A 26,787-nucleotide genomic window follows, 5' to 3' on the forward strand; every position below is an offset into this window, starting at 1 on the left:
AGAGAAAGGGATGGATAAAACAGTGGATGGAGGGATGGAGGAAACAAAGCAGGCTGTTGCACCCCTGAAGGGAAGAGCAGATTTGCTTTGTTAGGAGACCCACATTGAGTAAGCCCCCCCCCCACACACACACTTATTTTCTCTCCTGTCCTTCTTTTCCTCCACGCTTCTCTCACCCACGCCCTCTTCGTTTCTTCAAGACGTTTACACGTTTTTGCCATCCACATGCTTGGCTGCAGGCTTCGGGTGAGGTGAAATGGAAAGGAAGACAGGCGGTAGATTTCAAATGCACATTCCTTAAGGGAGGGGGCTGCAGAGCTACATGATCCCAGTAAACAAGATGGGAGGGAAATTATGAAATATGATGTGAAAATATGACCTAAATAAAAACTGCACCTCCTCCCTGCTTTTTTAAAAATATGTTCGCCCCACTTCAAGTGTGTTTGTGTGTGTGTGTGTGTGTGGTTGGCGTGCAAGTGAATGTGCGGGTGTGTGTATGTGTTAACGGTACGTCTAAGGGAGACAGTAGGCTGTGGTCCATCCAGGTCTGTTGTCCAGAGATAGCGCTCTGTTGTTGTCTCTACCCACTGATCAGCTCTGCCTCACCCACAGTGAAGTGGGTGCACACACACTCAGGCACGCACAAAGCGCCACCTCCACCTCTGCCTGCCCCTCACAGTCCCACCCCCTTACTTCAGCTTCTACCCTCAGCTTGGAACAGATGGCGGCTTTTTTTTAACTTAACAAGCATTTTGAGATGAACACGTTAATTGACACTCAGTTTCTTTATTCAGCACGCTCTCCTTCATTTTCAAAATCTGGCCTCCTACTTTATCCACGGTGCAACAAAGTATAACTTTTTTGTTGTTGGTGAATTTAAAGGTTGAAAGAAGAAAAAAGATAGGAATATAATACAGGTGTTATCAAATGACAGAAGTATAAGTTGTACATATTCCTGTTTGCATGGTGTTAAATAAAATTTCACTTGTAGATTCCTTACTTTCACATCAACCCTTAAACATTCTAAATTTCATCTCTCACATTTTATAGCTTCCATATTGAGTCCACAGTTTTAATTTCTAATAGCAAGGAAAAACCTGAGAAATGGAGGTAGCATAGGATGAACTCCTCCCCCTTTCAGCTTCTTTTTATGTATGTAAACTCCTATGAAAGCAATCAGTATATTTCTAACGACGTATGAAAATGATCACAGCAGTATCTTATATGCACTGTTGTTTCAGTCATTTTTAGTTGTTTTTTCCCTCACAGACATACAGTTGTATACATTAATAAAGTTCATCAGCTTTAAATTATTTGGATGCCATGTCAATCCTACAGTCACCAGAACCATCTAAGCCCCCCTTTTTCTGCCGAAATCCATCATGGCATTGATTAAATAAGGTGCTGGAAAAATTCCTCAGAGCTTTTGGTCCATGTTGGACATTTTCAATAAAATCTAGAGGTGGGAAAATCCCACTTGATCAGCAGTTTCTGAAACACTCAGACCAGCCTGTCCGGCACTAACAACCAGGCCATGTTCAAAGTCACTGGAATCACTTTTGTTCCCCATTCTCAGTTGGAATTTCAACAGATCTTCGTGACAGTGCATTGAGTTGCTGAGATGTCATTGGCTGATTAGATATTTGCATTAACAAGCAGTTGAACAGATGTACCGAACAATCTGTCTGGTGAGTGTACATTTAAATTGCAAATGTAACGCCAAAGACAGCAGGATAGCCTCACACCAAGAAAGTTCTGAGTTTGAATTCACCACCTGGCCGGGGCCTTTCTGTGTGGCATTTCTATGTTCTCGCTGTGCCTGCATGGGTTCTCTACAGGTACAGTCCAAAGACATGCACGTTAGTTATCTGGTTAATTTGGTTGTAGGTGTGAATGGTTTGTCTTTCGGTGTTAGCCCTGTAATGGCATTTCAACCTGTCCAGGGTGTACCCCACCTCTTGCCCTGTGACAGCCGAGCTAATGGATGGATGGAAGCCATCTACACTCACTAAATGATTTGGGAATTGCCAATTTCTGTGTTGGTTCGTAATTTTTAACAATTGTTTTTAATTGAAATGTTTACTAGAACTGATAAAATGAAAACATGCACAGCCATCAGAAAGAGATTGTTGTTGATGCACAAGAACAAGAAAGGATGAAGGTTGAAGTGTGTCTGGAAAACAAGGTCATTCTGTGAAGTCGTCCTCTCGCATGCAACCCACAGTAGCTTGTAATTTGTGGTATTTTGCATCAGCTGCATTATGCAAGGGTGCTGCCTGAGTATAGAGACAGGACACAGGACAATTGCTGGCTAGCTGTGACCCACTGTTATAGTACTGGCACAAATTAATATTATAATAAATCTTCATTTGTGCAGACGTTTGCTTCCTTGCCTGCACCTCCGTTGAGTAATATCTAGAGAAGTTCAGGGCTCATGAGCAACTTAACATTTCCATCTCAGATGAACCCAGATTATGCAACTTAAAGATCTTGCAGAGTGAAATCACAGTTATGACCACCTGTCACCCTGTCCTCATCTGACCACCAGAGACCATCAGTTATCTCATATACAGTATCTTTAGGCGAGTCTGAGCTTAGCGAGGAGAGACAATGGAGATAACCGAGGATATTGCAGCCCAGTGAGGACAGAAAGACAAAGCAGTGAATAGGAGAAATTCAGAGTACGCACCTGGAGAAAGAAAGACTGCTGAGTGAATAAAATGTCATTCTTCTTGGCTCCACAGCTTATCTTCTCTCTGACTAATGTGGAAAGGTCAGGCAGGGACTTAGACTGACATATACAAAGTTAATATTTCAAAGGTTTAAATAAGTTGATCTGTTTCTTCCAGTACCTAGATTCTTCAGGTTATATGTACCAGACTAATTCTTGTAGTTATCCAGAAAAAGGTTGACTGGTAGTTCTCATATATATTTATTATATTTGTTCTTTTTTATTAAGAACATCTTTGTTACGTGCCCTATTACTCTCATGCAAGATAATTATAAGACTTAATCTCATAAGCAAAATATAGTAGTATGCAGTTCTAATGCATACAATACATATAAAACAAATAGTTTTTCTATTTGTTGTCGGTTGTATTTGAGTGTACACACTGGCATGCATGATTTGCATAGCAAATCTTAAGAAAACAGTGATGCAATCAGCCAAAATGTTGACGTACAGAGGGAACTTTAGCAGTCTGCAGTGTTTCTTTCTGTTTCAACCACTCTGACTGACAATTTTTGAACAAGATATTTTATTTGGGGGAAGAAACTTAACTACTGTCTGCAGATACAGCTTACATGGCGGCTTGACAATCTGTTGAGATTTTAGCAGACAGGTAACACAGAATTATATTTTTCCTGCTCTAAAGCCCTCAGTGATGTCGTGGTCATAAGGCAGTTTTATTAGAGATGCCATGTTCAATCAAACCTTCTTCCACACTTATAAAATCTAAAATATGACCACATTTTAGATTCAGTCCCCTTAAAATATTTAAGTTTCCAGAACTCTCTCACTGGCTCTTGACATTTTTTAATTGACTAAAACAAAACCTGCATTTTATTCTCAAATCTTAGATGTTAGTTTGGCTGCATGTCATTTAATTTCAGTTATTATTAAATAGCACCAATTCACAACAACAGCTTTATATTGGAAGGTAAAAACCCTACAAAATTTAAAGAAACAACAACAATTACACAACCACCTGTGAGCAAGCACTTGGTAGGAAAAACTCAATTTTAACAGGAAAACAGTCTCCAGTAGAACCAGACTCAGGGACAGGCAGCCATCTGCTGCTACTGGTTGGAGTGAAGGGGAAGAGAAGAGAGCATAGAGAGACAAGATAAAAGACACACTATGAGAGAAAGAGGATGAATTTAATATTTACTAATGATTAAATACAGTAGTTATGCATAACCAGACAGACAGGTAAAAGACCCGAGTGAAGAAGAAATGCTCATTGCATCATGGGAAACCCCAAAGTAAATACCTAATAAAATAGTTAAGTTACCATGTTTGTAAGATTTTTAGGACCAAGTAAAGACCTCAGTTTTATTTTAATTTAGACGTAGTAAATTAGATTTCATCCAGGCCTTTACATATTAGAATAGAGCTTTTCAAATAAAGAACCAAATGGGTCTTTGGTTGACTAATAGGCTAGGGTGAAAGATTGCAGTCACTCCTACCCCTCGACCTGTGCTTTGAGGATTCTGACAGTTTATAGCCCTTTTCCACTTGTACCTACTCGGGTCGGCTCGGCAAGGCTCTACTTGGTTTTTAGGGTTTTAGATGGTAGTACCTGGTACCAAGTACTTTTTTAGTACCTATTCAGCTGGGATCCCAAGTTGTCTGAGGCGATCCGAAAATGTGATGTAAACGGACTGCATACCACCAACTGGCTACTCAGTGGCGTTGCTCAATGAGTCATGAGAGCATCTCCTTCGCCAAAATCAAAACTGCCATTTTTGAAACCCGGCAACAAGGGAAATCACTATACAAAAAACAACAATGTGGTCCCTGAATATGACAAAAAAGCCATGAACCAAGCAGCCGGTGTACCATTGTCTCATTGTGGTTCTTTGTTGTGGCGTTTGTGTTGCATACAAATGATGTCACGGGACTTTTGGCTGCTAAACGTACGGTCGTGGCTATAACGACCTTACGCACATTAGGTGGTACTTGATTGTGATGGAAAACGGCCGTCGAGCCGAGTTGGTACTAGTGGAAATGGGCTATTAGTATGACTTTGAGGTGGCAATTCACTCAAACTAACATATTCATCCTGTACAGTTTCTGTATAGCAGAATAAATCAACATGTTAATCAATTATTAAATCATTTACTAACAGGGAATCAGAAGAGAGAGGCCTAATGTTAATAGAAGTCCTTTTTGAAGTTCATTGTACTTATAGGGTCAGTTTGGTTCATCAGTAAGCTTAACAAGACTACCTGGCCACAGTAAACTGTGCAAAATTGATCTTAATGGTGTTGCCAGAAATGTAAGCAGGTAATAGCTAACAAATTGTGTATGAATGTTGCAGGGATGCTAATTTTAGATTAGCACAATAAACTATGTGAATATGGAAAAGAGCTCCTTAAATATAAAATTTAGGTTAATCCCATTTTAGACAAAGCTGCAAAGACACTGGAGACAATGAAATGCATTTTAGCTCAAAACTTCCATCAGGACTGCCATAGCCAAAAGAAGATTATTTCCATCTGCTCTTATTTATATTTGGCACTGTGGCTCTGTCCTGATACCGCTCCACGCTTCAATGCCAATACGTGGAAAGCTTACAGCGGGAAGAGCAAGAACAAGGAATCAGTTAAAAGCTGGTTTAAGTCAGGTTGAGCAGGGGTGCAGGTGGGTTACTCAGCAGCTTACAGATGACCAGATGTGAGTGGACTTAAGCAGCCTAAACATTGTTTTCTTCCTAGATTTATAAATTAGATGCATGGAAAGTATCAGCTGAGCCTTCAGCTGCATTGGGATCAACTGATATGCCAGGATTGTGGTGAAGTTTAACTTCATGGCCTGCGTGAACTGACGCTGTGCTCCATTTTCTTCTCTATGAACTCCCTCTAGGGAATGATAACAAAGAGATAAATTACCCAAAGGTGTCAGTGGGAGTACCTGGGAAATCTCATGGGAAACTTAACTCCGGATCTCATATTTCCTCTTTATACATTCAAGACACGTCAGGTGACTTGGACACAAGCTTCAACTGCCACGCTAAATAATTCAGAACAGGCTATGACCTGTTGGTGTGTGTGGGGGGGTAGGTGTGTGTGGGTCCATGCGTGTCATTGTGTGTTTGTGTATCTCAGCTGTGTTTTCAGGTGTGTTTGTGTATTTTGGGGCAGCGCTTCAGTAGTGTGTGAAAATGAATACTACCACAGTGGTTTCCCCTGTCCTCTTGGAGGAACCCTGTGTCCTACTTGGGATCAGCTTACAGATGTTTGACAAAGAGTGGACGGACTGAAAAGAGCCTCCGTGTTTTTCTGACTGCATTGTCATATAAATCCCAGTTTATCCATCTGTTAATTCCAATATGTGACTCCTTGTGTTTGTTGCTTTTTTCTCCACTTGTCCTGAAGAAATGAGATTCTGTTTTTGTGTGTGTGATTAACATCATGTCAGAGCTGCTGCCATGCACGAGCTGATTTACATATAGACTTTATATAAATATGACTCAATTCACTCAGAGCATCATCCTCCTCCTCATGAGGATTTTCAGTGTATGCATTCATACAGGCCCATGCTGAGTGTGAGAATCTGGGTTAGTAATGTATCTTGTAAACACAAAGGGTAATTTGATGTATGACTAATGTATTACATTGTGTAAAATGACCTGAAACATCAGATAATTTATTGCCATCCTCTAACTGCCAGCCTCACTGTCAAACAGTGGGTATTACAGTAGTTATAGCTGACTCGTTTGCTGTAGTTCAGTGTCTTCTTGGGCTGCAGTGACATCAGTCACCTGTGACATAAGATTCTGGAGTTACACTCCAAAGGCACAGAGTGCAGCCATACATCTCAATGTCATGAATAATGTCTGAAGTGATGAAGTCAGGAGGATGTTAACTCGCACTGCAGTTCAGTGAAATGCGAGTCGCACTTTGGCGTAAAGTTAAATGTGACAGCCAAGGGACTTTCTGAGAAAACTGTACAGTATTAAAGGAACATTTATATGATACACAGGAAGTTTCCTTTGGCAACAGTTACTTCCAAGCATCAGCTAGGTCAGTGCGGGTAGTTCTGTTTGAAAGAGCAGCAAAAGCTCGAGAGGTGGAGGTGGCAAAAATCACAAGTTGCTTCAATAAATGTCAATTGTTTTTGATAAGTTGTACTCCATGGATTCTACCCATTTCTACAATATATTACCAAAAGTATTCACTCACCCATTCAAACCATTGATTTCAGGGTTCCAATCACGCCTATGGACACAGGTCTGTAAAATCAAGCACCTAGGCATGCAGATTGCTTTCACAAACATTTGTGAATGAATGGGTCGCTCTCTCAGGAGCTCAGTGAATTCCAGTTATGAAAATTTCTTGCTACTAATTATTCCACAGTCAAATGTTAGTGGTAATGTAACAAAGAGGAATGACAGCATCTCAACCATGAATTGGAAGGCCACATGAAATCACAGAGCAGGGTCAGTGGATGCTGAGGCTCACGGTGCGCAGGTGTCATCAACTTTCTGCAGACGTCCAAACTCCGTGCGGACTCCAGATTAGCTCAAGAACAGTTCATAACGAGCTTCATGGAAGGGGTTTCCATGGTCGAGCAACTGCAACGGTACTTGTGTGACTGCATTGTGACAGGAGTAAAGTTTGGTGGAGGGGAGATTATGGTGTGGGGTTGTTTTGCAGGAGTTGGGCTCGGTCCCTTACTTCTAGTAAAAGGAACTCTTAATACTTCAGCATACCAAGACACTTTGGACTATTTCACACTCTTAACTTTGTGGGAACAGTTTGGTAATGGCCCCTTCCTGTTCCAACATCTCTGTACACCAGTCCACAAAGCAATGTCCCAAAAGACATGGATGAGCGAGTTTGGAGTGGAAGAACTTGACTGGCCTGCACAGAGTCCTGACCTAAACCTGAAAGAACAGCTTTGGGATGAATTAGAGCGGAGACTGTGAGCCAAGCCTTCTCGTCCAACATCAGTCTGACATCACAAATGCCCTTCGGGAAGGATGGTCAGAAATTCCCATAAACACTCATAAACCTTGTTTATATCATAATAAACCACATGGATTAAAATGGGATATCACTCAGGTTCATAAGTGTGCGAAGGCAAACGAGCAAATACTTTTGGCAGCATAGCATATTTGAGGTGCTCTTTGGAAGGGATATATATAGGCTTGAATATCAAAAACTCCAAGATACTCTTTTCAAAATAAAATTAAAATGTCTTTATTTTCACAACAAGGTTATGTAAAAACTCCAACGCAGTTTGGCACACAGGCCCACATCAGGGAATAAAATAGAGTCCATGAATCAACTAAATATTTTCTATTAATATTTCACCAAAAAGGGCCTTCCATGCGGTGTGTTCTACTAATAGCAAGCTTCCACCTAAGGGTGAAGCCAGTGAAGCCCCACCAACAGGAGATGTCTTCAAAGAGCCCAGATAGATAATAACATCAAGTCAAACATTCATCCAAATTCATTTCATGTCAAACTATAAGAACACAGTAAAACATTTACTGGGACCATTTGTGTTCTTGATAAATGTTTTGAAGAGAAACATGATTGAAACCAGTCATGTTTGTGTCCTAAGTGGAAACAGCTGTGAGCTAACATGTTCACCATTCCTACTGTGTAGACGGGGGGAAGGCAGCAGTGGTGTGTTTGCCATCTTGTTTTCATTTTTTATTTCTTGCTTCAGTTAACTCAGCTTTGAGAAACACTGAAGTCTGGATCCTGCGCTTCCCGACTGGCTGACAGTTATTTCAGCCTAGCTTAGTTTAGCTTTGTCAGGAAGACAACTAGTGCAGTTGCTTTTACCCAAAATGTTGTAAATCTGAACATAAAAAGGTTTCAGTTTTAAATACGTTTATCTTGTGTCCCTCATCTGGAACATCTTCTTCACTTTCTTGTTTCTTTGCCTTACATGACATATTTTATCCCATATCCAACATCCCCTCCACTCTTCCTCTCATTTTTCCTCTGCGTCACAGTGAAAAGTGAATAATTCATATATAGGCTGCATGCTGGTGGAGATGAATCATGTGAAAAGAGCAGGATACACGTGCTCCTCTGAGAGCAACTCTCAAAAGACCCCAGCAGTATATGAGGATTGGCTCCACACTCTGTCACAGTACTGTACAGACCTCAGCCACTCCATCCCAGCTTGCATGACAGTCACACGTGAGCTCAACACCAGCTTCTCTGCCCTCAGGACCCGGGCAAGAAGCCACCCAGAAAGACCACGAAGTATCTTCTCTCTGCATTGTCTTTTCAGTAGATGTCTGTGTGTTCAGGCAGATATCATAACCTGTTTATCTAATAGTTGTTTTCATTCTCAAAATGAATTTAGGACAAACTCAGATCATTTTTAGGTCAAATTAAAAATCGGGACCAACAGGTTAGGTCCAAAGCTTTTTTTCTCCAATGGGCCGCATATTTCTGGGGATGCCCAGGCCTGTTTTGGAGCAATCTTTCTTGGGCTTATAGGAGAACACAGTTGACGCACACATGCACATGTACCATTAACACGAAGTCTCACAGCTAGATCTGTAAACACTGACAGTATTCAATCACACTTCACACCAGGGATGTCAACTTCATTTTACATTGTGGGCCACATTCAGACTACTTTAACCTTAAGTGTCCTGAACCAGCGACGCGTGATATTGTGTAAAATTACAGACTGTCAGACTGTCCCATCATTATAAAATATACAATTTATTTAATTAAACTTTTTATGCAAATCCCCTGTAAAAACAGCAAATAGTGAAAAATAGGAACTTTCTGTCACTTAATTGTTTCTTACTTAATTGAGGGGGGTTCTTTATCAATAGAAAAAGCTTTAAAGGTCATGAAAATATCCCCTCCTTCACATTTTCCAGAGCACCCCCCCACCCCCGGCTGAATCATCAGTAACAGTGTTGTTTTGAGTTTAAGAGACAAATTACTGAACTATCTTCTGATGTCATATCAGATAATAGATTTAAGAAAGCTGCTGCAGACTTGTAATATTTCTCCTGCAATCTGTTATTCACCCTGTTGACACAGAAAAAAAGCTCAGTTTGTGTCTACACAGAGTTCTGCGAGTTGTGTCTCTTTACTCCCACACACACTTATGTCTCTGGAGAAACTCTCTGCTAATGTCTAACTAAATGTGCGTGTGTGTCTTTATACTCCTGCTTGCCTGAGCTCTGCCTCTTGTGAAACTTGCCGTGTCCTGATGCACACGTGTATCCCTCGCAAAGGATAAACACGGTGGTATGGTGAGAGAATCAAAGTAGCAATTATTCATATGCAGGGACCCTCTAAGTTTTCATCCTGTCACACTGTGTTATCAGACCGCGTGACTAAGCTGCAGCCACTGTAGACTGAGAAGCTCAGTGCTTAAAGTCTGCTCTGTCAGTTTGAGATAATTTGGTATTTGACAGATGTAACAGATGGGTGACATGTTAGGGGAAAAGCTTAACCTTTCACCCCTACAGTGTGATCAGCTGGCTCTATAGTGTCCCTTCAGAGGTAATGGTCACTGCACATCAATACAAAGTTGTTCTGAATGGTCACTTTTATCCTGCGATGCAACACTTCTGTCCTGATCACAGTGGCCTCTGTCTAAATGACACTATCCTCCACCCACAGGGGTTGAGGTGGTTTGATGAGGATGAAAATGATGTAAATCGTGCACTTTGAACTTCACAGTCACTGATCGTTAACCTAGCCAAACACATATGGGAGGTTTTGGACTCCCAAGACTCACATCATCCCAGTAGAGTCGAAAAGACTTGGAAAATCTCTAGCAGCGTGTGGTTGACAAACTTTACCGAGACACTTCTTTTTTTCTTTTGTGCCTGTCAGTGTAATTAAAATTCAAGGTGTATAACAAAGAAGCAGCAGCCACAGAGAGATGTTATGACTCAGATTTGAATTCACTTTAGAAGATTGCTTCTCCTACACCGTTACTTTGAGAAAAAAAAAAAAGATTATCTCAGGTTTTATTTTCCAAGCTCCAGCCTTCTTTTATAATAACATTGTACCCATCATAGTAATGATGATCACTCAGTCAGATGCATACTTTCTAAACAAAAAACGAGGGTTTGTTTAGAAAGTCTAGCTTTGCAGAAAATGCATGTAATTGTCTTAGCAAGCCTACGCAGAGATGGGCATTATGCAACCACCAAGTCGCTGAGAGGCTTACAGAGTAAAACACCTTGTGCGCATTAAAGCAACCTGATTGGCTGATCCATCCAATAGTTTTTCTTTAAATCACAGAGACATGAATCTTTGAGAAAGTTATTTTTTAAATTCACAGGAATATTTCACTAGAATGCACTCAAGACACCATCAAAGGTCTAGTACACTTAGTGCAGCCTAAAGCAGTGCTCTTAAAGCGTTCTCCTCAATAGCGTTCCTGCTGCAGAGTACCTTGTCTTATCAACCAACTAACTAGATATCGGTCCACATTATGCCACGCTGAGCCCAAAGCAGCTGACTTCCTGTGAGGACTATGATTGAATCCTTGGAAGCTGTTCCTTTGCCTTTGCCTAAAGGTTTAAAGCATGTACCAGATAATTGAAACGTCCACTTTAAATATTATCATTATCTTTGTTGCATATCACTGTCCTGTCCCTGCCTTCCCATTGCACCTGCCTCTTGGCTAAAAACTAAATAATCCCACAAAATAAATAATTCCAAGTTTTTCTATTTACATAAATCATGAAGATTCATTGCCCAGCATCATCAAATACTTATTAGTCAGGTGGTAGTGACCGTGTTGAAAATTATGATTATGATGTGTGTCTTGGTGGTAATGTAGGATGTGCTTGTTTGTCCCAATAAGGTTCTCCTGCTTTTTCTTTGCCTTCTTAGATCAGCCGCTGCCTGAAGCCTGGAGGTCGGTTTGTCTCCGTTACCTTCGCCCAGCCTTTTTTCAGGAAACGGCTCTATGCCCGTACGGAATATAAATGGTCCATCAAACATCAAAGTTATGGAGAAGGCTTTGAATATTTTGTGTATGTCATGACCAAAGGGGAGAAGCTCAGCCCGGAAGATGCAGCTCTGGAGAAAAAGCTGCTGCGGGATACAGAATCTCCACCAACCAGGATTACTACAATAACAAATGATGATAAGGAAGACTTCCTGGCTAATATTGACCTGTAGGGTGACTCTGATATGTAGGATTGCCTTTATAAGTAATCTTTATATTGTGATTTTTTGCAACGGGAAACTGTTAACCAAATTTCTGGCCTTACTGTTTTTATGTATTTATTAAGAATTTGTAAGGAGTAACTATTTTATACTGTTTGATGTACTAGATATTAGTTTTAAAGTCAAATTTTATCAAGATACCGATATATATTTGGATAAATGTTCTGCAAATGTAATTAAGATGTTGTAAAGATAAGAGAACTGCTGTATAAATGGTAATTGAAATCCATATTTTATCTAAAAGTTTGAGACAAAATCCTGCGTCTGACCAGATGTATTCACAATAGATTAGATTAGATTAGATTAGATAGAACTTTATTAATCCCTCGGGTGGGTTCCTCTGGGAAATTCGATTTCCAAAAAAGCACAGCACCGACAGAAGTTACAGAGTTACAGAATATTATATATATATATATACACACACACACACACACACACACACACACACACACATATATATAAATACAGAGACAATATAAATAAAATATACGAAGGGGATAAATAGAATAAATAGGAATAAAAATAGGAATAAAAATAAAAATACAAGTGAATTGCACATTTCAAGTATTGTTTAATAGTTTAATAGACAAACTTGTGCCTTTTGTCGTTTTGAAAACATGATTAACAAATGTTACTCTTAATAAATTTCTCATTTGCAAAGACAAAAAATGGCTAACTGATCTGTTGTCTCAATTCTTCACGGCTCAGATTCAACAAGGTGCTGGAAACATTCGTCAAATCCCATCTCAGAGTTGCTCTGTTGGATTGAGATCTGATGACTGTGGAGGCCACAGCAGCACCATCACCACCCTGAACTGTTAACAGAAGGCAGGATGGATTCATGCTTTCATGATGTTTACACCAAATTCTGACCCCACCATTCAAATGTCACAGTCGAAATCGAGGCTCATCAAACCAGGCAAAGTTTTCCAGTCTCTTATTTTCTAGTTATATTAAGACTTTTTGAACAACTGGCACCCAGTGTGGTCTTCTGCTATAGCCCATGTGCTTCAGAGATGCTCTTCTGCATACCTTGGTTGTAATGAGTGCTTCTTTGAGTTGTTGTTCCTGTCAGCTTGAAGCAGTCTGGCTATTCTTCTCTGACCTCTTGCATCAACGAGGCATTTTGACCCACAGAACTGCCGCTTACTGGAAACTTTCTCTTTCCCGGATCATCCTCCCCTATGTGGGAAAATCCCAGAAGAGTATTGAGTTGTCTGATATTTCAAAAATGCATCACATTCCCCAAAGAGGCAAAAAAAACTTGGCCTAATCTCTTTATGAGTTCAAACTTGCCTTCTCGTACATACAAGAAAAGAGTGGGAAAATCTTGTGATTTCCCAGATTCGGGCAGATTAAAGCTAGGACACGAATGATTTGGAGCTCTCACTTTTGCACCATTAAGTGTGATTTCTATCAAGAGTAAGTTTGCCTTTATTCCAAAGATTTGGACATTATGAGAGAGAGACAAGACAGTTGGACGCAGAGGAAACGCAAAGACAGTTTTATTGTCCTTTAGGTGATAAAATTTGATTAAAAATGTGTAAAAAATATAGATAATATGATCCAGTGATGACTTAACTGCTGTGCACACAGGTAGACTCACTGAATGTCTCTCACTGTCTTAGACCATATAGAAAGAAAATAATAGAAACAAATGTCTCTCAGTGAACAGCGATGATTGATAACCACCTTCACCTTTTCTCATAATTACAACATCAGGAACTTGTAATTACGAGAAAATTGTTATACTTGTAACAGAGCTGGCTTTCCTGTCATTATGAGATACAGAAGACACACTCGAATTATGTAAGATAAGACTTCCTATTTGAATGTGGAGAATGCGCTTCCACAGGAAACCAAGTAACCGTCCTGCCTCTGAGGCGGACTTTTGTTCATTTTTAACATGTTTATTGCTGCGTCAATTAGTGTAATTATGACATCATCAAGAAGGATTTGTTCATAGGTTAACTGTGACTCATGGTGCGACTTCTTTCTGTGTTAATATGTTCCGTCTGTGCTGCTACTACACCAGCTTCGGCTCTTCTTCAGTTCGTAATTGAAACTTTTATCATTTATAAACCAATTTCACATCCCAGTGTCATGCCTGTCTCGACAATATATCAGGATAGTTCAGCGATCTCTGCATTCTGGAGTGCAGTACTAGTCTGCCAATGTTATGCAGATTGCAAGACAAGCTGGCATGTCTAGACGTAGTGCATACCAACAGCAGCAACAGCCTGCATGTAAAGTAACTATTAGAGTCTATCAATATGTCAGTCACAGTCTCCCCTTTCTGTTGGGGTTGTTTGCATGAGCCCCGTGTCTGCTTTAGATTCCAGACAATCGCTGCTAATGGAGATATGCATATTTGACACACCTTTGTGCACATACAAATGTACATACAAGTAATAGCTTGCCCTGCGTGCGATTTGTTGAGGATACATGAGATGAAGTGCAGGTCCTATGATCTCTGCTGCTTAAATATAGACAGGAGAGAGAGGGGAGCGAGAGCACCAGGCGTGCAGACAGACAGGAAGGCTGGTGACTGGAGGGGGGGGACCACATTAATAAAGTAGAAATCATTTATTTTTAATTCTCCACTGAGATCTAATTACTGCCTATTTTTAAAACGTGGAGGAAAAAAGAGGTGTGTGATTTTTTTTTCTATGCCTTTGTGTTCAATCTGTTTTTTGTTGTTGTTGAGTATCACCAGTTTATTATTATTGTTGTTGTTTTTAATAAACCGTAGCTTTGGTTTCTGAGTTTGAGGTTACAAAACAGCCTCACCTCAAGCTTTGCTTCACAGCTTCTCTGGAGCTTTTCATCTTGTCATTCCCGAGGAAAGAGTTCCCCCGCTTGTTGATGAATTAACTGATTCATGATTGTTTCAAGTGTTGTTTCCTTGAATGTAATCACTCTTAACAAAATAAATAACATAAAAAATTTGTGCCATGGTTTTGATTTTTCCTTTCGAAACTTGTCTTCTTTTTGGTTGTTCTTTTCCCCTCAGGTTTCTTAGATGGGGTCTCCTGTCATTGCTGTTTGTGTCTCTGCCTTGTTTTGTTTGTCACTTTCTTTATGCATGTTCAGCTCTTTTGCATTTACTTGTTGCCTTCCTTGTTGTCTTCCTTGGCCTCATTGGTTTCTCCTCTGCCTTGTTTCCCTGGTATTTTTCCTTTTCCGAGTCTATCCTGTTTTCCCACTTGTGGGCTAACCTGTACAACACAGCAAGTTCAACATATCCAGGATATAAAAGAATTCATGTTAGCAGCTTAAGACGAGTCAGAAACATGGACAGGTCTACTGGCAGCAGAGCAGCAAAATTTGTAAAGGAAGAGCAAACTATAAGAAAAATCAGAAGAATTAAAAAATATCATGCAAGTATTAAAAAAACCACTAAAACAAGGTGTGGGTGATAGAAAAGCACTACGTGCACTGTGTAAGCTTTATCGTAATATGAAAAAAAGCAATAGTTGAATTTTATTTTAAGCTTTTGTTGCACTGCACAGAAATATTGGTTTTTATTAACTTTTGAACAACAGGGAGAACTGGGAGTTATTGATGACTATAGAGGTCTTATGCAGGATTGATGGTACCCTGTTTGGCATAGAAAGTATAAATGATGGGGGTAGTAACCAAAGTCCCATTCAGACCACCAGACTTTTCCTTCATGATGTTTTGAAATGTAAGAGGGCTGAATCTCACTTTGAAACCAAACTCTTAAACTTTTATTGGCTTGACAACAATTTGCTAGTACCAAGTTGCTTGCCCATGAGTATACCCAGTTGAGGTCAATTTTAAGTCATGTCTGCACATTCAGAATCAAGATATGCATCATCATAACTACATTTTATCATCTGAAAAGGGTCCACCTCACAAAAGAAGTGAGAATACAAAGGAAAGAGTCAGCACAAGTGTCTACATGTCATCCTCTTCCTTCTTAACATAAGCCTTATTTTCTGAACTGACGTCAGGGCTGTAACTCACAAATAGGTGCACAAACACTTATTGTTAGCAGATTAGACATACGACCCTTCTGTTTCTGAACAGCTGATGACAAAGCCGGCTAAATAATAGCTGGTTATAAGCTAACATTGTAGCAGCTAACTTTAGGCTCAAGTGTCCTAAAAATCACACTTTGTCTTTGATAACAGTTGGATTCCATTCCAAGTGTCTGAGGCCAACAATGTTCAAACCACTTCAAAGACCTTTTCACTAAAGCTGGCTAACTGTAGCTAACAGAGGCTAACTGCAGCTAACAGAGGCTAGCAGCTAATGGCGGTAACAACCTCAGTGCTTGCCAACAGAAAACTTCAGGATATCTTTAACAGCCACCATAACTAGGATTATCTAATTGAATTGGGAAAGGCAAGAAAGTAGAATTCAGCAGTCTCCAATCTACTGGTGGTGAGATTTAACACACTGTAACTTTAACAGTCCCAGGAGTGATAAAAAGCCGTGGTTGCGTGCACTTCCACCATCGACACTCTGTGGACTGATTTTTTAAAAGTTTTTGGAAGGTTTACATCGTGTTACATCTGTGCAACCAATGCAGCATTTCATAAAACATCATACCAACAGCCAAGCATGGTGGTGGCAGTGTGATGCTCTGGGGCTGCTTTGCTGCTTCAGCAGGACTCCAGCCATGAATTCTGCTCTCTTCCAGAAAATCCTGAAGGAAAATGTCTGGCAACCAGTTCATAAAGGTCAAGCTCACTTGGGTTATGCCAGGAAACACAACAGCAAGCTCTGAATGACTCAAAAACGCGGAGTTAAATAAGAGTGAGATACTTTGGCGTGACCTTAAACTGTCTGTTTATGCTTGAAAACCCTCCAATTTGGCTGAATTAAGCAATTCTCCAAAGAACAATGAAAACTTTAGCCAGTCACTGCAAACATTTGATTGAAACTCTTGCAGCCAAGGGTGGCACAAACAGTTACTAGGTTTGCAGGGGAATTGCTTTTTTGCAACAGAGCAAAGTAGGTTTGGATAACCTTTTTACATTATTAATAAATGAAATCATCCTTTAAAAACTGCATTTTGTATTTAATCGGGTTATCTAAGTCCAATATTAACATTTCTTTGATCTGAGAAATGTGAGTGTGCAAATATCTATATATCTATATATCATATGGTATCATTTTTTAGAAGTTAAAGTGGGTGTAACATTACCACCCTTGTGCTTTCTGTTACTTTTGGCTTTCCCATTACAACAAATACTTGCATACACTTAAAAATCTGGGTAAACCCCACTGGATAGTTGTCTGACCACTATCTGGTTTCCATGGTGACAAATGGCTGTAATGCCCTTGCTCTGTGAGCAGCAAAGTTCAGGTACGGCCTGGCACCTGTTCAATGTGCATAGCAAGAGGGTGCTTATGTAATTCTTAAATGGCAGCGGGTTTGATATTGACCACAGAGGCTGCTGTGGGGGCAGCAGCCAGCCACTCTGCAGCTCTGGGACATAACATTTGATGGATTCAGCACTCTGTGTGTGTGGAGGTTGGGTATGTCCCTGTTCATGGAGTTATATTTTCTGCTCTCTTGTCCCCTGCAGCATGATGCCATCTTCCCCACTTCTTTCTCCTTTGGGTTCAGTTTTCTTACTTTAGTTTGCTTCCCGTCCGTATACGAATAACTTCCTCCATCCTTAAATTTAATTTTCAGCTCTGTGAGTTGGAATGACTGATGTGCAGTAGCACAGACCCCGACAGTGAGATTTAAATCGACTGGGCTAGTATTATATAACCACAGAGTGAGGCAGAGGCCGTACACAGAAGAGGTTTAAAGATAAACATAAAAATATTCCTTCTGAAAAGTTTTTGTTTCTCACCCTGAGAAATCCAGGTGTCTCAAGCTGTGATTAAGTGAGTGCTGAGTATTTATATGTGTGTCTGTGTGTGTGTGTGTGTGTGTGTGTGTGTGTGTGTGTGTGTGCGCGTGTGTGTGTGTGTGTGTGTGTGTGTGTGTGTGTAAGAAAATGGAGCCGGACTTTTCTCTCCTGCTGCTAATTGTCCTCTATGCTCTGTTGCCCAAGGGCAGCAACAACACTAATCTACTGCACACTCAATGCCTCTCTGAATCTCTCATGTCTGTCTCTTCCACCGCCCTGTCCTCTCTGGAAGCGTCATTTGGCTCTCAATGGTTTGGTGTGTGGGTGTTGTGTGGGAGATCATGCAAGTCAAACAGTCTACAGCATGCTTTAACACAACATATCTGGATTTTTTCTGCCACATTTTTGTTTAAGCAGAATCACAACACAACTTTGCTGCCTGCTTGTGTCCCAGGTAAGTTTTATTGGAACATCTCTGAACTCTGAAGTAGATTATTTACATCAGCAGAAGATCACACTGGGTGTCACACCTGTAAGCAACAAACAGGAAACTGAGGCTACAATTCACCTCGCTCATCAAAAGTGGGAAGCAGAAGGTAAAAACATTACCTGGTTTGATGAGTCTCGATTTCTGCTACGACACTCAGGTGGTTGGATCAAAATTTGGAGTAAACAATTTAAAAGCCTGGATCCATCCTGCCCTATATCAAAACTTCAAGCTGCTTGTGGAGGTTTAATATTGCAGAGGATGTTTTCTTGGCACAGTTTGGGCCCTTAGTACCAACTAGGAATCCTTTAAATGCCACAGCCTGTCTGAATATTGCTGCTGATCATGCTCATCCCTTCATGGCTACATTTTCTGATGCCTTTTACCAACAGGATAACAAACGATGTCACAAAACTCAAAGCATCACAAACTATTTTTTGGTGATGGCCGTGACCTCACTATACTGAAATGTTACACAGTTATCATGCAGTTTCACTGGTCAAGCCCTCTCAAGATCAAAGTGGATCAAAGTTGGAGATACAGCGATACTTATCGGTCAAGCCTGCTGTTGATTCTTCATAAGGCATATATCATACATCATCAGAGGAACAACAGCAGGAATGTTTAGCAATGATGGCTCATTTCCACTGTGTCCCACTGTGTTGACCAGCCTGCAGATGAGCAGGACCTCCCTAAGTGGCATCCATCCATCATCGTCTGTGTTCTCCGTACTGTGACAGGCCAAGATGTCTGCTGTGAAAAAGACCTTTCTGGTCCAGAGTGAAGAGACAAAAAGCCAGTGCCAGGAAAGACTCAAAAATAAAACTTCCTTTAAAATGATATTATAATTGATAATAACATTGGTCCAAATTTACCAGTTTAATCGCATTGAGAACAACTCTTTAAAAAGCCTTAAAACACATGATGACTTTGCAGTTGTTTCTGGTTTTTCTGCTTTTCCTAATATAGAAATAGCTTACACACTCAGCAGCGCCTGTAAACTTTCTTGCAGATTAGCTTGCTAATGGTAATACTAGCTCAGCTACCCCCCCTCCTGAGTTATGGGACCCTCACCTTGTAGGTCATAGCGGTATGTGTGTGTCAACTTTAACCTTTGCAGCTACATACCGTGGTTGCGTGCACACTGAACTTCCTTGCATAAGTAGGTGGTCTTTCTTGCATTTCAGGGACACTCCCTTTTGGTTTTTAACTCTAGTTGAAGTGGCTTAAATCACTGGGGTTTTTTTCAGATTAGTTTTTTCTGGCATTCAGGGTGTTCAGTGTTATCCTAATGAATAAAGTCTTTTCCTTTCACTTACACACAGTGTAGCCACTGGCTTCAGACTAGCTGCGGTAGCTGCATTAAAAGCAGCGTAGTCTAAGAGGAAATGACGCTGCTGCTTTCAACAGCATGTCTCGTGGGAGGGCATAATGGTATGGTATCTTGTGTGGCAGAATTATGTAACAGGAGGAGAAATATTAATGTATGCCCACTCAGGATGTTGGGGAAAGTGGCGTTTGTGTGCTTAAGGGATGACAACAGAGGGTCTGACGGCAATAACATCGACAGTGCTCATTCTGCATGTTTGTGGGGCTCGTGTTTGCATCCTAGCACAGAATGCCACGTCTCTCGTGACCCTAGCATTGCCTGCACTCCCAGGCTACCTTCTACATCAGCCTGAGTTACATCTGCGAGTCCAGCCAGCAGTCATGTGACCTCTGACCTTCAGAGTTGTAAAATGATGACTGGATGGAACTGAATGAGTGTGTCATCAGAGGGCAGTAGCTCACAGGTTCACTGAAATGTTAAAGAAACGTCTTATGCTGCAGTTTAAAGAGAACCTATTATGACTTTTGTTTTTATTCACATACAGTGCTGTGCAAAAGTCTTTAGCCCTTATTTCTTTATATTGTGTCAGGAAAATGCAGTTTTTTGAACTGTGTGCAAACATAGATGAAAATACAGTATATTAGGCAAAAATTCTAACAAGCTTGAAATTCAGTATTTTGTATGACCACCTTTAGTCTTCAGCAAAGCCTGACCTTTCTCAGCCAATATTTCTTGTACTATAGTTTCTTTAAGAAGTCTTCAGGAATAGCTCTCCAAGCTCTTTAAAAGACATTCAAGGTTCTTCTTGGCTGTTTTTCCACATTCTCTGTCAAGATGATCTCACACTCTTTCAATACCTTTGAGTTCCAGGCTGTGGGAAGGCCAATCCTTAACACATGAGCCAAGGTTTTAAAAAAGTTGTGGTTCATTACCATCACCAGGACCAAGGTGTGAAATCCCTGCCGCACCACAGCCTACTACCATTTAAGCTATTGAGGTCACCTGAGTCAAGGTGTGAGTGGGGGTTGAAAATGCCTGGAAAAGGATAGCCCCAAGGGGACAGCCCTAAATACCTGTGACTATGATCCAAAGAAGCTTCTTGGACGAGAGGCAAAATGTCTTCACGTACCTAAAGAAGTCCATCTGCCTTGTTTTGAAACACGCTGGGCTACCATGACCTGGATGACACCAAGCTAATGGAAACTACTGAATCTCAAAGTTTTCTTGGGAGATAATACAAGATGATTGTAATCAAAGAATAGATTACTCAGTGAAATAGTCAGTTTTGTGTTTTTAATAGTTAGGGAGGTGTTTCATGTTAGGAGAATCTACATATCTAAATTAAATTTCTATAGATTGATGCATAATCTGTTCAATTCCTGAACATGAACATATTTGATAATTATCCTGAACAACAGAATCTGAACAGCCACTGCAGCACCATTGATAGTCTGACTTTTAAACGATTCACATGTACAGAGACATGCTGATGACAGGGTAAGAGGCATGAAGCTTAATATCAGCCCATATATGTCAGTCTGGTTCCGGCCTGCCAGGACTGCCCATTACTGTGAGATGTGTAATTGTCCACGGCCTCAGTCAGCCACACACACACGCACACATAGACCAACTACAACAACAACATAATCAATAGCACTATTTGTTCATTCTGCACAGTGCTGATGTTGTGAGGACAGTCAATAATGTCGCTGATGGGAACGTGGATGGTTACACTCGTGACGCTTTGTCGACGCTCGTATATTCTTCTTTTAGGATGGAGTGCAATTAAAATAAAAATGCATGTGTTGTTGTTGTCATAACATGTAGCTGTTTATAGATCCGTCCTGGTACTCGATGTTTGAAACTGATGAAATGTATTATTGAGCTTGCATGATTTCCAGAAATAGAAGCTGGAGTGTGATTGGCTCTGTGTTCAGTTTGTTGTGGAGAGCTGATATTACCTGACCATGTTTCCCCGAAAAGATAAGCAATGTTGCTGGCACAGGATTCATTAGCAGCTCTTCCTGAAACATAAAAACAAACAAACAAACAAACAACAAAACTATGATTCCCAAACAAGAATCACTGTTAAAATGAGGCTTTCTATAGGGAAAAGCTGTGGAGTGACTCCCAAGAGGTTCATTCTGTTCATCTGGACGTAGCGTTTTTCAATTGGAGAAATGTTCTCACTTTCAGCAAAATATGCTCAGCAAACAATTTATCAGAAGGTTGCCATGAATGGGTGCAGGAGCCCAACCAACTAAAAAGGAGTGCTAGGAAGTCCAAAGAGCAACAGTTCTTGAGGATTTAGAAGGTCTCAACAGGTGAAATCATTGGTCTGTATAGTCTAAAGAGCTTGAAGAAAAGCGACTGGACTTCTTTAATCTTTGTGAAGGCGTTTCACCTCTCATCCGAGAGGCTTCTTCAGTTCTAAAGTTTCAGTTCTTTTGTTTAGTATCTTCACGAAACTCAAAGAAGTCCAGTCAACCTTCTTTCCAAGCTCACTGATCCCTGTGTTATAGTATGTACGGCTGGTAAATAGCATAGACCACAAGCTTATTGTAGTGGCTGACTAGTAATGGAACAGTTAACCGATGATAACTGAGAGGTGGCAAAGTGATAGTTTAAATGTAGTTCACCTGACAGGACAATGGGGGCACATTGGATGAAGAAAAATAAATAAAAATGCTGCAACCAGTATTTTAAGACCATGACACTTATGATACCTGTGTGTCAGAGTTGGGAAATTAAAGAGAGCTTGAACATGTGATAGACTAATCAAGAGCTACTGTATGAGGGACACTGCCAGACTTTGATAGATGATCATGTAGCCAGTTGTAGCTCCCTAGGGGTTTTGGATTTAACAGATTCACTAGTGTAGGCCGGCACAAGAGCTGTTTTACAGCTCAGCAGCTGGATCACTGTTTCGCTCTTTAATCGAGGATCAGTATTTACTGTCACAAAGGTGATGGCTACCGATTGCACAAAAGCCTTTCGATTCCCAGTGCTGCAACGGTGTGCGTCGCATGGTGCGCCCTTTGTTTCGTTTATGTGTTGTTGTTGATTTTTTTGCCTTCTGCAGTGCGATTCACAGAAGCAGTCCAAGTTTGTTTGTTATTCTGCTCGCACACACACACACACACACACACAGAGAGAGAGTGTCTTGGGATAAAAGCCATATCAACAAATCGCATTAACATTTTCTTTCACCATTTATTAATTCACCAAATACAGTGAAAATGGCATCATAATATACAATGACTCATTCTTAGAATGTCATGACATTTTTGTTGCTTTTTTGCTTCATAAAACGATGTTTCATTATTGAAAATATTAAGGTTTCATGCACAACAAACCATATCCAGTTTCTTTAAAATAATGGTACAAAATGAACAAAAAAAATCAAAAAAAGAAAAGAAAAAGAAAAACAGAACAAAACAAAAACGGTAATGTCCAAAAATCGATCATATAACAACATGTTATTTGAGGATACTCGTAAACAGTGCAATATACTCTAAAACTGCCATTTTCTAACAAATTCATCAACGAAGCTCAAGTCACAGTATACGATTTCTTAATAATAGTTTAACATTGATGTGTGCAAAAACCCCAGACACATTCAGTTAGTCTTTAAAAAATGTGCGACATCTGATATAGAATGAGACCAGTCCAACTCCCCCCAAAAAGTCCTCGCTTTGCCTCTCTGAAGGCCAGTCTCATTCTGTATATCCTCTCCGTAATACAAATATTCCTGTTGATGAATTCTAAGACGATAGACTAGCATATAATTTAAATAACAAATATTTAGATATAAAAATACAAATATGACTTTCGTTAAAAAGAAGCGTGCCAGGGTAAGAGTGGTGGCACCTGCGTTGGCACCGGAGTGAAAGTTCATGCAAATAGATGGAGAGAATCTTTAAAGTCATCGAAGACGAAACACAAATATTTGCAAAATCTAAACAACCAAATTATAGAGAGCAAATGTTTTTTCCCATCAATTTCATGACTGTTATTTAAAACATTACTATAATGTCCGTGTTCCTGCTGGCCTCTGTAGATATCTGAGCATTTGGAAATGCAAAGAAAAGATTAATTTTTAAAGAGATATGTGCAGGTGTAAATCGGCTACATGAAGGTGTCAGCCTGCACCTTTCACCACTGATGGGTGATGCAAGAAGAAGAATGTAGCCTTGTTTTTTTCAATTAATCTGCAGCCTATTGTTGTTTAAGTGCCAAAACAGAAAATATTCACATTGCACCCTCCTATATATATCTATATATGTATTTATATATATATTTGTTTGTTTGTTTTCTTACATACAACGTGTCTCCTCTATTTAGCACTGTAGAGTTTTGGTTGGTCTGTTTTCAAAAAGCATTAGCAGCAACAGGAATGCATTGGACCGGTGCTGAAAGGACAGCTCCCTTGAATGCACCGTCGCCGATTGAATCAACAAAGCAGAGCCTAAAGGAGGGAGGGAAGGTATTGGAGGGGGGGAGGGGGATGTCTCGGAGCTTAGCCTACCTACTGTACAACTTATTGAAATGGGGCTGGGATTTAGCTTCAGCCTCTAGTTGCAGTATTTTTGATGCTTACAGCGCTTTAGGGGGGGAAAGGAGGAAAAAATAGAGATGGTCGTGAATTAATGACAAGTTCATCCATCATTAAAGTCAGCAGAGGTTGAGATACAGAGCGGGGCCCGCCATCTCAACATCCTGCTGCGCAGCTGTAGTTAAAATCGGGATTCGTTTGGAGAATTGCCAGCAATCCCATGATAAATCTTGGTCTTTTATTTTTTTCCTCCCCAGAGTCTCTCTGTCTCTCTCTTTCTCTCTCTCATCTTATTCTTCCTTCCTCTTCCCTTCATCTCTTCTCTTCAGCCTTCTCCGTTCCCTTTTCTCTGCCTCTTTTTTCCTCTCCATTTCATTTCATCACCCCATCCTCGCTTCGTGCCGTCGTGATTTTTTTCCTCCCCGCACAATCCTCGAACATGCACAGCCGACAAGTGCTTCAAATCGGTGATCAAAATTAAAAAAGTCTGCAAGGCATCGGTCACGTTTAAACGCCGGGCGAAGACTTGTCTGTCATCCCCTTCAGGACTTCATCTATTCGGTCGTCCTCGATGACCACTGTGGAGGAGAAAAAGAGGAAGAGGTTGTTTACTCAGAGCCACAATCAGAAGTCACGATTTATTTTGGGGGGTATTGCGCACTAAATAAAAGTAAGTTTGGGCAAATGTGGCCCTTGTGCGCTTGCACGGTGAATTATTATTACTATCGCAAATCCCCAATCCCCGCACACACGCACTCGGTGAAAACAACTCATTCTCGAGCCATTTCTTTATTATTATTATTAATATTATTTAATCCCTTCGTTTAAACCCTACACTTGAGTCGATTGCATCACGGGGTGTGTCCTTGCATGAATATTATCGCTGGTGCGTGAATGTAAACAGTCTGGATGTCGTTCACGACCAGTGACACTTGTGAGAAAAACAACAACTGCGGTGCATTTTGCATCGAGCTGCTGGTAATCACGGAAGATTCTGGAAACGACAGTAATGTGGGAACTTAATTCCAAAGTCACTTAAAGCGCCATTCATACAGCTAGCTCATTTTTGCGCAGCGTATATAATTCTGCCATTCTTTGTAAATGTCAAGCGTCTGAATTCGTTTTTACCTCTTTTGGCTCTGCCGATCTGCCCGAGCTTTGGGGGTCTTTTTGCCTGCGACGCTGCGAAAAAGGCGCTTGTGTCCTGCAGTCCGCAGCTAAAGGACATCTGGCTGACCTCGCTGTCCGCCCCGTAGCCGCTCATTTTCCCCTCGTTGTATGGCAGCACCTCAGACATCGTGGAACGACAGTGAAGAAGGGTCACCAGCTTCGGGAAGTTCTTTAATTTTTAAATCAAGCAAAAAAAGTTGTTGAAATTCTTCCCCGGTGGTGCCAGTACAGTTCCGTCTGAGAGCGCCGTCTCCTGCTGCGATCCTCGGTCTGCGTGGATGAGGGGAGCCGGTGCGTGAGGTCCGGGTGCTTTTGTGGTCTCTCTGTGGTCTCTGGATGTGTTGCAGCGGCAGCAGAGGAACCGAGCGTGACTGTGTGTGCGTATCTGTGTGTGCGTGTGAGAAAGAGAGAGAGATGTGTTCGCCTGTGTTGCTGGCTGATGTCTGGCGAGGGAAGTGGGAGATCCCGGGATCATAAAGGAAACCCAGGCAGAACGGTGAAGTCATCCATCCGGGTTTGAAGCTGCGAGAGTGTGGCTGTGTGTAAATGCGTGGGGACTCCGAGGGGTAGAGGAGCAAGACTGACATCAACAGGCGAGAGACGAAACTGCTAGATACTGACACAGCCTCGTGAGGCTTCGAGAAGTGGACTTTTCCTAAGGATGTCTATTCATCCTGTAGACTCAGGAAAGCGCTTAATGTGGCACGTTATAGTCTGCATTTCCCTTCCATAGGTTACCTTTTTTATTGTTCTGCTTTTCGAAGGGGAATAAGTACTTTTTAATTTCAATTAATTTTATTTGTATGTACTTTATTAGTATAACCGTTTTATGTTTATTTATTTGGCAGGAACGATGGACAATGTATACCCTGTGCCAGATGCAGCTAGAAGATGTAAGATTTAGCTTGGTGGAGGCTTGCAATGCAATGTTCGACTGACAAAAATAAAATAATAAAAAACACTTTTTATACATAAAAACTTTAATAGAAATGACCCCCCCCCCCCTTTTTTTTTTTTTTATGTTAGTGCTAACAGTAACAGTTTTTATTCCATTCAAAATTCAGACTTTTCCACAAACTTGAGGGATGTTTGCTTCTTTTTACTACTCTCTGCCAACAAAATGAAATGAAGGTGTTACCCAGCAGATGCTCTCCAGATGCTGTTGGATGGTGGATAAAAATCTGACTGAACTTTTCTTTATTCAGAATTTCATCAGTTTTGACAAGATCCCCAAGACCACTGGCTACAAATGGAAAATGCAGCCCTAAACCATGACAGCACCTTCACCGTGTTTTACAGAAGGCTAAAGACACGCACTGTTTAACTTCTGGACTTTCTTTGTGCCACTGATGTGATGATTTGTGATGATTTCAACCAAAAAGTTCAAATTAGGATTCATCACTCCATAAGATCTGTTGCCAGTGAATTTCAGTCCAGTTCTTGTGTAATTTGTCATACCTGTCATGGTCCGGGTGAGTACGGGGTTTTTCCACTCTGCTGGGCT

The 26,787-nt window shown here is 40.7% G+C and overlaps 2 protein-coding genes across 4 annotated transcripts in view; one reads left to right on the plus strand and one right to left on the minus strand.

Moving 5' to 3' along the window:
- Positions 1 to 14,852, plus strand: part of ece2a (endothelin converting enzyme 2a) — a 108,497-nt gene extending 93,645 nt beyond the window's left edge. For all 3 annotated transcript variants that reach the window (XM_082514371.1, XM_082514370.1, XM_082514372.1), the window contains exon 4: positions 11,566 to 14,852. In XM_082514371.1, the coding sequence (XP_082370497.1) occupies positions 11,566 to 11,856 (291 nt within the window). In that variant the 3' untranslated portion in view covers positions 11,857 to 14,852. The remainder of the gene's footprint in view (positions 1 to 11,565) is intronic.
- Positions 14,853 to 22,751: 7,899 nt separating this feature from the next.
- camk2n2a (calcium/calmodulin-dependent protein kinase II inhibitor 2a) lies at positions 22,752 to 26,123 on the minus strand. The gene is made up of 2 exons (XM_082512172.1): positions 25,242 to 26,123; positions 22,752 to 24,691 (listed from the first exon to the last, which is right to left on the minus strand). The coding sequence occupies exons 1-2, from the start codon at positions 25,408 to 25,410 to the stop codon at positions 24,621 to 24,623; spliced, it is 240 nt and encodes a 79-aa protein (XP_082368298.1). The 5' UTR covers positions 25,411 to 26,123; the 3' UTR covers positions 22,752 to 24,620.
- Between the last annotated feature and the right edge of the window lie 664 nt (positions 26,124 to 26,787).

Source organism: Aulonocara stuartgranti (genome assembly GCF_965226115.1).
Source record: "Aulonocara stuartgranti genome assembly, chromosome: 18".
Classification (NCBI taxonomy): Eukaryota; Metazoa; Chordata; class Actinopteri; order Cichliformes; family Cichlidae; genus Aulonocara; species Aulonocara stuartgranti.